This window comes from Cryptotermes secundus, unplaced genomic scaffold, assembly GCF_002891405.2.
Source record: "Cryptotermes secundus unplaced genomic scaffold, Csec_1.0 scaffold2147, whole genome shotgun sequence".
In the NCBI taxonomy this organism is placed as follows: domain Eukaryota; kingdom Metazoa; phylum Arthropoda; class Insecta; order Blattodea; family Kalotermitidae; genus Cryptotermes; species Cryptotermes secundus.
In genome coordinates, this window is record NW_019731613.1 from 36,721 (window position 1) to 51,330 (window position 14,610).

Here is a 14,610-nt window from a genome sequence, read left to right on the forward strand (position 1 = left end):
CCTTGTGACTTCGACTTGATTCCTAAGATGAAGGAACCACTTCGTGGCATTTGCTTCAGAACTGTTCCAGAGATTCTTCAGGAAGTAGACTGCTCCATTCAAACTATCAACACAACAGGTGCTGCTAAAGGTATCCTACAACCTCCACATCACTGGCAACGGGTTGTACACAATGCTGGTAACTACACTGAAGGACAGTAAAACTCTGAAACATGCATCTATTTTGTATCAGTTGTAAATAAATAGTTGCCACTATTAAAGTTCCAACCCTTGTATATGACTATTTGTATCCTTCTTCGTGTATGGCTGTGAAATCTGGTCTCACACTAAGAGATATGAACAGAAATTGAACTGATTTCACGAATCCCTAGAGCAACATTTCTTGTCTTTAAGATGGAAACAACAAGTTCCTTTGAAATGTTGGTATCTACCAACCAAACTACATAGAATCACATCCCAGAAGACAGTTTTCTACATAATCACTGCCATGAGAACATCGAATCTCACAATGGAATGCATTATTTATATTTTTTGTTAATATTTCTTGCATAATAAAGTCAAGTAAGTTAAGATGAGTTGAGTATATAGAATGTATGTGGGAAATGGGGGATACACAACATTTCATTATGGAAACTTTGTGGAAGTTAGGCTCTTTGAAAGCAAAGGCATCAAGGTAGAAATACAAGTTGCATTACAGAAACAGATTGCAGTTATATTGAGCTGACTCAGATTACCTCGCCCCATCTGACAAGTGTGGTGAACTCAGTAGGCGACCAGATGGTGGCATGAGCTGCTGATGCCTGACATATGTCACCTACATGTGTGAAGCCCATCACCTGTGACTCCTCATCCTCTATGAGAACCTCATAAGTGATCAGGTGCACCTTTGCCATGTCAGCGTTGGTGTATTTATGAGGATCAAATTTACCTGCAGTACAAATATTTCTGTAGTTAACATTATTGTTAATTAAGTATGATGTATGAAGAAAGCAGTCTTCTGGGATTTGGCACGGTGTATATACAGTGCCAAATCCCAGAAGACTGCTTTCTTCATAATCACCGCCATGAAAGCCTCAAATCTTACAAAGTATGAAGTGGCTTAACCCATTCTCTGTTGCCCTTTGAGCTAAATGTTTAACATATTTTGCTGGATAAAAATGTGGAAACACAAGGCGAAAGTTTTTTACAGTAATTTGTTCTTACTGATACTGAAGTAAGACTTCATTTTAATCATTTCATACAGTGGTTTGTGTTGCATATAAATCTTGAAATTATGTTGAGTAAAATATTTTCTCCCATCTACTTGAACAGATAATTTATGTCAAGAACATGAAGAAAAAATCAAGAATATGCTGTTCAGCAGACAATCCATATATCAACAGTAATGCCAGAACGAATTTAAAAACTTTGATAAAATATTCAGCATCAAAATTCCATTCAAAAGCACAGGTATGTATTACCAGTACTAAAAGATACAAGTATGTTGTTAGTTGCATTTGTAAGTGGCTATTATTTTAGCAGTTTCTGCATAAGAGTTCTTTAAATTTCAGTACTGTTCTCAGAATATTTTTTGTTAAAGCTGGTGTTGTTCTTATTTTAATATATTTACATGTAATTTGGTTTGTGTGGTCATGACAATTTGTAAATCTAGTATGAAATTTATAACATAATTCCTGAAAGTTTTATCTTGGAGGGGGGGAGAAGTATTTCTATGAGTACATGTGATGTTCCATCTGTTCACAAAAGACAGTGTCCACTGCTATGAATCTAATTTGATAACTTTATCATTAACTTACTTATATTGTAGAGTATCACTCGACGACCACTACTATCCCTGTAGGGTGAAACATACATATACCTGAAAAACAATGGTAATAGTAATAGTCAGACATGTGTTTTCAAAGTTTAAATCATTATTTAACTATGTATACATATAAAACATGCTTAAAAATAGCTTGTAATCTTTGAAAGTAGCAATAATAAATTGTAGTTGTATACAACAGAAGAGGAAACAAACAAACAGCTGAATTATAAAATTATAAAACATCTTCAAAAACTTCTGTTACATAATATGTCTTCAAAATACCAGTTATAGCCTAAAGAAATACAAATTTTTAGTTAAGTGAAAATGACATATTAGTTGGAATTTCCTTTATTATAATTTCACAGTTCTTATTGCTAAAACTGAGCAAATGGATGCTTCAGATTAGTTATATGAGCAGGTTAGTTATTTTGTGGTGAAAACGTTGTATTTAATTATGGTTGCCATCAAATTTTTTGATTTGGAATAATGTTTGTCAGTTTTTTGTTTGTTCAATGGAAAATGATTCCTTGACGTTTACCCAATGTGTAGATGACTGTACTCCATTAGTTTTCTAGTTTAATGCTCACACTCTTTCCTTATTTTAATAATTTGTATTTCCAGAACTTTTTTACTTCCTTTATATTAAGTTAATCAGGTGCCTTTAGTACTGTCTGTCTTCTGAAATAAGGCAATTAACCAGCCTCCCAACCAGTACAGTATTTTAAGTTCGCTTTTTTTGTCATAGTAAACACGCATCTTGCTTTGAACTCATGATGTATCAAGGCCACATTGGACATATAAGTATGAAATTCTTGTGAGTGGCACTGTGAAAAATGAGGAAATTGTAAATTGTGTAGGCAGGGTGCTGATGTATTGTTGCAAGTCATTCAGTTAAGGATGCAGAAAGGGATGGTACAGGAGTCTTTCTTTGTTGGATCAGAAATAGACAGCAACTCACATGCTTATGTTTCAATTGCCTTCATACTGAATTTCCAGTTTATCCAGAACTTGAGAACAATTCACAACTGTTCAGCGGTGGCACAGTACTTAGGAAGTTATGTATCCTGCATCCCAGAAAATACTGATTGATTTTTAAACAATCTGACTAGTGAACCACCACTGTCTCCAAACCACTGAACTCCAGACTACAGGAAATCATTATTTTCAAATCACTAATGTCACATATATGAATAGAATTCTTCAAATATACTTGACAATTAAAAAGGTAAAGTTTTCCCTGTGCTTAACTAATTAAACACTACCACTATGCCATGAAGGTGTATGGGGGAGTGGATGTATAGATCCACATTCTCTTGACTTTGGCACTACTTGGAGGTGAGTGGTCAGCTTCAAGGGCTGGCCGCTTTACCCCGAGGGAAAGAACCCTGGTACCCATTGGATAGGAGGTTGGGTGGACCCCAGAGCTGGTCTGGACAATTTGGAGAAGAGAAAATTCTTGATCCAACTGGGACTCGAACTCCAACCCCTTGGTCATCCAGTCCATAGCTAGTTGTTATACCGACTACATTATCCCGGCTCATAATTGACAATTTATATATGATTATGCCAAAATAAACACATTATTGGTCAATAAATGTAATTTCTGATGTTTACAAAGATTAGTTTTTCTCCTGTAAGAAAAGGAGCTGGTACTCAAGTGTAGCAGATGGAAGGGGCAGGACCTTGTAAATCACTGAAAAACGCAATTAACCCTTTCAAGACTGAATTTCTTGTATTTAAAAATTCAGTTTGTACCTCACAGGAAACATGTCACCACTACAAAGACCTCCTGGTTAATGCTGCTTGGGGAAACAGACACTGTTTACTGTGAGAACCATATGAAACACATAAATGCACTCTGTGGACAGAATGCAGAGAGTTATTATGTTATAGCAGGTGGTTCATATAGTAACCACTGGGCTGTAAAGGGCTAAATTAAAAAGTTTATCCCTCTTTCATCTGTCCCTATTCCCTTGCATTTAGAACAGATCTCTAATTTTTTATTTTGGTACTTTGTTGAAGAATTTGTCGGTATGTTGTACTGTTGTGTGCCATAATAACACAACTGTAGGTAAACCTATATAAACAAACACACACACGCACACACAGACAGACAACATATATAATTACATTGTGGCCTATGAAGCAGGGCTCTAGGGATTCATGTGTTTTTAAGTCAGGTGCAGAGGGTTAATGAAACATAACTAACCCACTGCTGATGAGCTCATTGACAGAGGGGATAAGATAGTCCAAATTGTACAGCAAATGTGAGAATGTCTGTCGAAAATTGATATATTTCAGTAACACTTGTTGTGCCATGGGTAAGCTGAATTTCTTGACACGTAGGAAGCGCAGAAGAAAATTGTCATCTGGAAACAAAAAATACACAATATAGAGAACTGTATGTTCCATAGACATGTTGTGCATGCAACTGGCAGCCAAATTCACTATACTTGGCCCCAATTTACATTTTTCTAATTTAGAGTGTTTTTAAAGAATGCATAAAACATTAAGCACTGCTAAAGTTTATTTATTGGAATAGTGTCTGTTATACTTAGGAGTATTAACTAAATAAGGTCCCCCAAAGATGATAAAGTGAGGCAATTACCAATGCACGTTCACATATACTATTCAAACTGAAAACATCAGCCTGATTTTTTGATAAATCTTACCATTGCCATTGGTACACTGAAACTCATTGTGTCCCTAAATGAAGTAGAATAGCCAAGGTTAGTTAGGTCTACTCGGCACTTGCCTCACCTCCTCTTAATTGGAGGATTAGTATTTCTGAAAGTGAAACAATGGAGCTCTATTTCTACCATGGATTGCATGGTGAACTAAAAATTTAAGTGGAGATCTGGGAAATGGTTGCATCCCTCTCACTGAAAACCTATAAAATTTGAAATTCAACAAATATTAGAATCCAAATGAAAAGACCACAGCTGATTGCCTCTCTGTTGTTCACGTTCTCTCAGAAACATTACACTGAAGTTGTTACCATGAAATTCAAAATGGGTGATGGATCTGATCCTTGAGCCTCAGCCATACATCTACACCTGGAAATACAACTTTGTGATGTAATCTACTGTAGCAACACAATTCCCTTGGTTTCGCCCTCAGGACTATTTAGTGAATGAAGAGAATACTCAACAGCTGTATATTATATATAATTTTCTTATAGTGAAGGACACATGCTTCACACATGCCTGTCTTTGGAAATACGTAGCTGCATTGGAATTCAAGGCACTTACAAGTTATGGCAATACAATCAAAGCCTACGGATGAAACAGATCTAAGCCTACTAACTAACTAACTAACTAACTGACTGACTAACTAACTAACTAACTAACTTCAACCAGCCAAGTTCTTATGGAGAAGTCACCTGTCGTTCGACTACCTAAGAATTTCTCAAAATTTTGAGGAACCCGGAGGTTCATTACCACGTTCACAAGAACCCTCCACTGGTCCCTATCCTGAGCCAGATCAATCCAGACCATATCACCTCATGCTATTTCTGTAAGACCAATTTTAATATCATCCTCCCAACTACATCTAGGTCTTCCTAGTGGGATCTAGGCATACAAAAAGTTTTATTATTTTTATGTGACCTAATGAAAAAGATAGGTCTTCACCAAATTCTTCTTGACATCTTCTGAAAGTGTGAGGAATATGGATGAAGGTGTTGACAGCCTTTTAATTGACTGAAATCATTTTGAAATATATATATATATATGCTTGGCTGTTCTTTTGTTACAAAACAATATACATATATACATGCATATTTCTCTTAGTGGGGGGTGGAGTCCACTCGGCACGGCAGCCACTGATTGGCCTATTGTACCTGCCCCAGGTGATTATAATGTAGAATTTGGTGGAATGAAGATTGGCAGGGGAAACCGAAGTACTCGGAGAAAACCCGCCCCAGCGCCTCTTTGTCTACCACAAATCCCACTTGAACAGACCCCGGTATCGAACCCGGGCCGCGGCGGTGGGAAGCCAGCGACTAACCTATACATGCACATACTATATGTTTTAACTTGTGGACGGACTCAAATACAGATTACTTGAATTCCAGTGCAATTATTTTCTTCAGAAACTTCCTTAGGTCTCAGTAGATGAGTCATACGTTCACAAACTTATAAGTAAACACAGACAGACATATGAAGTGCTGAGAAATATTTGGATACCTGGAGGTTGAAGAAAATTGCATCAAGAGGCTCTTCATAATTTATAGTCTCTGTCAGGTGTTACCGCGGCTCATATGCTACTTTCCTTAATTTGAAAAAATAAAGATGGGCATACGAGACCAGCATGCTCTTTGTGTGTCTGTGGCTCCTCTCGTATTAATTTTGAAAGCCTGAACCAATTTTATGAAACTTCGTATTTGTATGATTCGCATCCGAATCCAACCCCAGAGGCACAGTTCATAAATCCGTCCGCTCAACCTGTGTCTGTATATGTAACAAACGTTACAGCGGCAATGAATACACATGCAACAATAGAAGTATTGTTTGGACGCGTCTTTTTCTATGTGGTCCGCGTTATTTCAAAAGAAAGTAGACGGTTATTTCTTCCAAGAACTTCTCGTTAAATCAAGGTAGAATAGACAGGTATGAAATGTAGAACTGATGGGACCTGAGACATCAATATACGATATTAGTCTGAAAATATCAAGAAAAGAAATCACTTGACAGACCTAGGTTTGGATGAGAGGATAATATTCAAATTATATATATATATATAAAATTATATATTATATTATATATATTATATATAATATTCAATATTCAGTAACATATGTTCAACTCAGGCTGATAATAATTCTCGGAAATTGCGGTTGCGTTGCGGTTGCCAGTTTCCTTGGTGTGCCGGTAGCTAATACTTGGCAATTTATGAAAACTAAACAGTTCCTTGATATGTAAGTTCCTCCTTTCCACTCTTAAGTAACCCGACTTATCGGTGAAGTGGTTACCTGTCCTGCAACTGCAGATGTCCTGGTTCTTGCGGATCCATTCGCGAAACTGCTGCAAACTTTGCTCGCGGATGGACTTGTTCTCCCTGAGCTCGCGGTTGGCCACCTGGGCCACTTCTTCCCTCAGGCCGAGCATACCAGGCTTCTCGCCGTTCCCGGCACTCCACTGATACGACATGATCACCCGAGTCGTTGTCATGGTTTCAAACTGCAGTCAGAACACAAAACCACCGTCTCTCAACCCACAGCCATTAAAAGCGCTTCATTCAGCACATAGGGGTGCGCAAAGTCTCGACCTCATTCACATTAAACTTTCAAACACGTACGTACACTAGGGTCTCTGCTTCACGTACCCGCAGTGCAATCATAATATCCAGTACTATAACTACGTAAATAATGAAAGAGACTATTGTTAGCATATGCACCTATTAGTAGAATTAGCATTACTTGCAATCAACACTACTGGCGCACTGTTTTGCCATCTCACGCACCATTTTTACGTTTCTTTTATTTTGAGAGTTACGTGGAAATTTTCATTTTTGATTAAAGTGTCATCTCCACAAAAATAAACTTGATGAGGTGTCTGGCCGCCAATTAAGTGGTGCCAGTCACATGCAGTTCTAATGATAGACAGACTCTCTATCGTGTGAAAGGCTAGGCCTGTAGGAAAATTCCACAGTATAACTGAAAAATACTGTAAATCACTGTATGCTTTACCGCACTTATGAAGTAATTTCAGAGGCTTTTGATATGTTAACACACAGACTGTGGTTTGATAACATAAATGCATCTCTTCCTAGCTAAACCTCCTCGTTCGACAGTTGTATCCGGCGAAACACTAATTAACTGACTAACCACCTGGAACCTTCTCTAGAAGATTTTATTACTTTAGTCATTGTGAAAGCTTCAATTCATGAAGTTATCTTAACGGATTTTCATTAAACTTCGTATGACGTAACCCTTGCGCTTTTTATTTAATTCAATAGCAATATCAACTCTCGAGTCGTGAGTATTTCTGACCCAGGGACAATATTAGTATCACTAACATCGTATCCTGAAATGTTTACGTAGTAAAAAGCACAACTTTTATTAGAATGTTCATTTTGGAGAACGTAACCAAACAATATGGTGGCCACGCGATGACTATATTCAGCTTTCCGTTTGACAGCAATTACACCTAATGTGTGGGTAGATTATAAACATATCTACTAACTTTGTAAGAAACAATTATGGCTGATCGGTAATCAAGATGGTTGTTTTCAAAAGGCCCTTCTGGGTATGAACCTCCTCTCCCTTGCGGTTGATGACGGAAATGCATTGTTTCCAAAAAGCTGTTGTTGAAAAAAATGCAGTGCTGGACAGTGTTCAGAATGTAGTCATGTTTATTGTTATATACCGCTGCCAAAAACATTCCAACGTAGTTTGACCCGTGAATTGCTAATACTCGAGACCACCTCAGATCTCTGTCGAAACAAAACAATGTTTTGTGAGGTATGTTTCACCCCTGATCTGTCGCATGTTGCTGCAATGTGTTTTGATTGTTTCATTACAACATACTGACTCACACGTACACATTTTCGTCAACTCAGCAGAGTAACTACGTGCTGTTAGAATGTTACTGCAACTAATCAATTGTCTGCCTGCTGAAAAGCGTAAATACAAGAAGAATTAGGCCAACATGTGGGTGACTAAAGTATCCTAAAGGACTCCAATCTCTCAGAGCGAGTGTCTTTGATGTGCTCGCATTCCGCACTCATTGTGACGCTGCCTCCTGGCACAGAGACGTCACTTGATCAGGGAAATTTGCGCTCAGAACTGACTATAGAAGGCGTGCTTAAATCATTATTTACACCTAACACATAGAGAGAAAAATACTGTGTAATCAGAGTGGATTATGTTTGAGGGTTATGTACTAATAAATCAGATTAGCTTACTTCGCAAACCTAGGTGTCAGAAGCGTCTGCTTGTCAGAATGGAGCTCACCAAAAGCAGGCACTCCGAAGGATGAAGGTGGAACAGTGAAATATAGAATTATTATCACGTGTTGGAATATATGTGGAACTTCTTGTCATGTAGACCTCTGGCATGAGGGCAGGCGCCTTCATCGTTGCAAAACAAGAAGCAATGTCTCTACACCTAGTATATCATGTTCAGTGTAATTACATACCTCATGCATAATTCCTTCTTGAGACGCTAACAATTGCTCAACAAGTAATTAAATTTCCCTCTCTTTATAGAACGTAGAGGTTCATTACTGTGTTCAAAAGGTCCCGTGTCTGAGCTAGATTATTCCAGTTCTCAGTCTTAGAGTCTTGTCCTTTGCATCCACTTCAACATTCTCCACCTCTCTACACATAGGTTTCCTTTGCGATCACCTTCCTTCGGGTTTTCCTTCAAAACTTCTTATAAATACTTGGTAAAAACATTACATAACTAGTGACTAAGCTACAACTTCTAATATAGTCATTAAGGGTCATTTGTGTTACAGCTTATTTAAATAATGCACAGCGAATCCAACAATCAACATACCATTAATGACATTTTCTGAGAACTACGTAATGCAGATTCAACACAGAACACAGAACCACAGCAAACACCGTGGACGTCATAAAACAGAAATAAAGTTGAGATATTTGCACAGCCTAGAGAAATACCACACTCATTTGAACAGTAAGAACAATTTACACACGAATGGCAATTGCATACACACTCACAATCCAGTATTTGGAAATCTAAGTCATCTTTGCACTGGATAGCAGCAAAACCCCCAAACTCAACATGACAATAAACATTCGTAGTCTTGAGCCATTAAACACGAACACTACACATTAAGCACAAGTACCTACCTACCTACCTATCTACTGTAACCGCACCACTGCCATGCAACCATTTAAATGTAATTAATTTTATTAATTAGAAATTTTAATTGTTCACAATGGGATGCAATGAACAAGTGCAGTGAGACATAGGTCTATTCTTGCATGTAGGAATTAGAGTCTTCTCACACGTGCAGAAGAACAGGAAGAAACTCCGTGGATATTTTTTAAGAAATTTAACTTGAAAGTGTAACTGCGGGAGTCTTTTAAAATTCGATACTTGACAGCCTGTGCATGTCGTAACTTAAACGAAGAAATTTCGAGAACCCAAGCCAAGCTTAACATTTGTCAAGATTCTGACAGAAAGTACATTAGCGCTTAGAAACCTAAACTCCTTGTAATCCTTAAACAGACTGGAAGAATAGCTAATTAAGATACTCCTATTTTTCAAATGTAACCAAGCACTAAAATTTAAGGGTGTGACAGAGCAAAGACGCTGATGGAACAAGGACTTGATGGTTCGAAGGGAAGTCAGTTGTCGAAGTCACTTACACACCGGCCCTCGTAGAGATCAGACGTAAAATTAGTGTTAGTCACTCACCGCTCTCTTTGCATACAGAATTAAACTTGTGATATTCAGTTGAAAGTAATAACTAGTAAGAAGTCTACAAGCATAAAGTGTTGTGAATCAAAGAAAGATATTGTAACGTGTTTTGCTACTGAAGACAACGTTCGGATTGTTAATTCGTTTATTTAACAACCTACAAGTCGTAGCTACAATTAATTATAACACTGATGCGGGTTTACACAATTTACGAGTACAAACCCTACACACTATTCTATTCACTCTACCCTCAGAAGTCTTTACGTATTTATAGCGCGGGAGCTATACAAGTCTCTGTGAATTACACACTCCCAAATATAACTGTATTACCGCACACACAAAGTCTTGAAGGCACACAGCAAGTCCTCACTGGCTGACTTCTCAGTTATCGCGCACTATAAAATCTTCTAACCACGCGTTCAGTTCTTCTTTCCGCGACTGCTGCTCTATTTCAACTAACTGCTTAGTCCAAGTCCAAGTCCAAGTCACATTGTGACTGACGGTCCGTCAGTCTGTCTTGGTGCCTTTTTTCCTTACATGAAAGTTACTGTCCTGTCCATTTGGGGCGCCCTCTCTGACGAGAGGTCGGGTCCGTCATTTGTCAGTCGCATTCCAGTCTCTCTTAAAAACCTTCAGTCGGACAGTGGAAAACGCACCTCGCTTCCTTGTTGCGTAATCGCCGTGTTTACAGGCGTTGCTTGATAACGCTGCCGAGAGTTGTTTATTGCTGTATAGTAACCGCGGTGTCCTGTGGGAAGTGCTGTTACGTCACCGCGGGGGAGGGGTGTTTACCGAGCGTTGCGTAATGAGGGAAAGAGTGGGGGTATGTGACGTCACTCGCGAGACTGCAGAGTTCACGTGACCCCTACTTCCTGTTGCACCATCCACGTCACAATATATACAAAGTTAAGCAAGTTGAAAGAAATATTAAATTGTGTAACAAAGGGCATAAATGTTTAACAATAAACTATCGGAACTTGATATACTTGATTGTATGTGTGTGTGCCGACAAATGAGCTAAAGTCACTGATTTCGAAGTTGAATTAAGAAGTGGCTCAACAAGTGTTCAACAATAATAAATCAACTAAACTTGACAAAGTGTTAGTGTAGCGTTGTGTACTTTCCTGCTTCTCTGAGTTGTGGCCCGTTCAAGGCTCTGAGATAAAGAGACCCTCAGCTCTACCGAATCAACAACCCTCACCTCCTTCTAAATTAATTAATCCTGAGATATAAAATAAACAACCCTGTGATCATTATTACAAGTAGTACAAGAAAGAAGTACGTATCTACAAGTGCGACCAACGTGTGTGGACGATGAGTAAAAACTGAGTTTTAACAAGGCAAGGTGCAAAGTTCCGTTAAACTATCTACCTACCTACCTACCAAACCACTCGGCACTACAGCCTTGGACTCCTCTACAACCAGTCTCCACAACCAGTGCATTCTGCCATAGGAATGGACCCACGCATGATGACCCGAGACTGGTTGTTGGGTTTCTGAACAAAATTCCCTTTACAGGATGAGGTTGTTAGCCTCATGGCCAACCCCCAACCTGGAGGACAAGGGTATATCCCTTATTCTGGACTCTACCCTTTGACATTTCCGGCATGGATGACACTACTGGTAGTTAAACTACGGCCGGCATAGCTCTCCAGGTCACAGTCACGCAAGCCCCACCACCACGACAAGGTGGAGACAGCTTTGGGGGATTACGTACAGGGACATATTCGTAAATTACGATGGCCATTCCTATAAGTATACAGTACCAACAAGTTACACACAACAGTGCACATTTCAGCTAAGAGGCACAAGAGAAAACAGCAACACAAATGCACCAGGGACACAAGGAACGACGAGAATTACCAATTTCATCAACTTCCAAGTGATAACAACATGAATTTTATTCTTGAAAACTTTTAATTTGTGTTTCACTCAACAAGAGGTAAGGGAATACAGGTGTTAATGGTGCACCAGATCACAGGCAATACGAAGGAGTGTGTTTCATGATTGTCACAGTGGTGACCGAAACAGCGTTAATGTTTTTTTTTTTTTATTGCTAGTGGAGTGGTACTAAGTCCCTTGCACTGCGGCCACTTCTGGCCTATTGTACCAGCCCCAGATGATAGGTGAGGGTGATTGTGGAGCAATTGGTGGAATAAAGATTGGCAGAGGAAACCGAAGTACTTGGAGAAAACCTGCCCCAGCGTCACTTTGTCCACCACAAATCCCACTTGACCAGATCCGGGATCGAACCCGGGCCGCCGCGGTGGGAAGCCAGAGACTAACCTCTTGAGCTATGGCGTGGCCGACAGCGCTAATAAGTACACGCACTGTTACATCGTGCAAACAAAACACATGGCCGTCTCACCATAGAACAAAAGTCGCGAAATTAACGCTGAGATAACAATAATACTGATCGAAGGAATACGCTGCTGACTTGTCTTCTGAAGATAAACTGAGCGACTCTCGGCTAGCGCATCGGCTTTTCTAACTTTTTCGTTCTTTTCTTCAGTCCTTCGGGCAGTTGCCATAAGAGTACTTTTTTCCTCCCAGTATTTTCCAGGTAAATGCACTTAATTTTTGTTTCATCTGATCATCTGCAGTTGATACAGCTCATTTTGTAACAGACTACTCGAGTAACATCTGCCCTTAAGGTAATTCAATCTAAGTGGAAGTCAGCTAAGGTAAGCCGCACACTGCATGTGTCAAGACATGCAACAGTTAAGACACGATGTCTGCGACATGACGCAAAGAAAGGAGCACAGTTGTAACGAATGAGATTATGAAAACCGCTGCACACCGGTCTGAGTCACGTCGCAGAAATCGTGTCTTGACTGTTGCATGTCTTGACGCATGCCTATGTGCGGCCTACCTAACTGCTTCCGGAAGTAATGCTTCAGGGAAGACAGTACAAAACAGTTCAACTAATGTTTCGGGAGTCACGACCCCTGACCCATAATGCATATAAATTCAATGCAATGTACTGGTACGCATACAATTGCTTAAGAAAAACTGTGTTTTCTTTCTTTCTTGAGTTATTCAGCGGCGCTCTCTTATTCTTCGTCTGAAATACTTTTCAAAGTACGTCATACCCTGAGGGACAACGGTACGGAAGAAGTGTCCTGTCTGTTCAACGACGTTTCCGGTGTGACAATATTGGATCCCATCTTGTGTTGAAAATAGTATCTAAGGTATCTAATCACCTGACGATCAACGTCATCACTAGCTGCTGCTGCACCCTCACGGAGGTTTCAGACACTCAGTAACCACATAACTATAGGCCTACAGGGCCTACAGCACCCAATTGTAGGACAGTTTGAATGACGAATTGGGAAGCGCGTGGAAACAAAGCAGTTTCAAAACCTCTTCCAAGAGCCTGTCAGAAGAGCCGATATCCAGGATAAGGAAAAAATAAGACCAAAGGGGCTAAGAATAATAGATAAGAGAAGTGATAATATGAAGGAAAGAAGGAGATAGAACTGTAAACGAAGCAATTGAGACAAGGTAAAGAAATGGGAAGTGGGAGATAACAGTGGAAGGTATAATAGTAGAGAATTAAGGAAAGAAAGGGGGAATAAGAAACAGAAGGAAAGGAAGTGCATAAAATGAATAACAAGGAAAAGGAAGAGAAGGAACAGAGGAAAGCAAAACTCTTTTAATTGGAAACCTGAAGGAAAGAGAACCGTTGGGAGACACCGACGCAGATGAGAGGATGACATTCGATGTGAATTTCAAGGCAGAGGGAGTGAGAGTAAGGACTTGATTAGTCTAGCTTAGGGTAGTGTAAAGTGGCCGACTTTTGTGAACACGGTAATGAACCTTTTGGTTGAATAAAGGACGTGTTTTTTTTTTTTTTATTTATCTGACGACACTCGGTCAGCCTCTCAAGAAAGGGTATTGTTCAAGGAATTAGTTATCTTCTTAAACATTCATAATCTTCAAAACAAGATTAGCGTAAATGGCAAGACCAGACTTATCGTCACGTTCGTTGCTATGCTGCCACACAGCACTGAGAATCTGCAAGCAAGACGAGCGCGTTGCAGCTCGGTGTATTCCGGCACGAGTTGTATGTAGTTCGTAGTTCATGTAGCGAAGCTGTCGGTGACGTAGTGTCTGTAGCTCCAGACTACCGGATGATGGGTGAATGCTGAATTTAAACAAATGTTTAAGGGAGCGGCCGTGGCCTAACTTAAAGTACTATTCCAGCATTCGTCTGGATCAAGGGTTTCCAAACTACGGCCCGCGGGCCATATGCGGCCCGCGATGTGATTTTATCCGGGCTGCGAAAGAATTCTGCAGAAATGGGCCAATTGAAGTAATTTTCCAATGAGTACTGGTAAATGTGATTCCGAGCTTAATGACCTGACATATACTGCAGTTCGATGGCTTAGCTGTGGAAAGGTTCTTTCGCGAT

General features: G+C 39.5%; 1 protein-coding gene across 4 annotated transcripts in view; it reads right to left on the reverse strand.

Moving 5' to 3' along the window:
- The window catches only part of LOC111867328 (clavesin-1), a 44,448-nt gene that overhangs the window by 7,422 nt on the left and 22,416 nt on the right, over positions 1-14,610 (reverse strand). For 3 of the 4 annotated variants that reach the window (XM_023857082.2, XM_023857081.2, XM_033752639.1), the window contains exons 2-5: positions 6,777-6,984; positions 4,014-4,173; positions 1,797-1,858; positions 735-928 (exon numbers count right to left, since the gene is read on the reverse strand). In XM_023857082.2, the coding sequence (XP_023712850.1) occupies positions 735-928; positions 1,797-1,858; positions 4,014-4,173; positions 6,777-6,975 (615 nt within the window). In that variant the 5' untranslated portion in view covers positions 6,976-6,984. Of the gene's footprint in view, positions 1-734; positions 929-1,796; positions 1,859-4,013; positions 4,174-6,776; positions 6,985-8,943; positions 9,178-14,610 lie in introns of those variants that run through there. The other variant, XM_023857080.2, reaches the window with a different exon arrangement.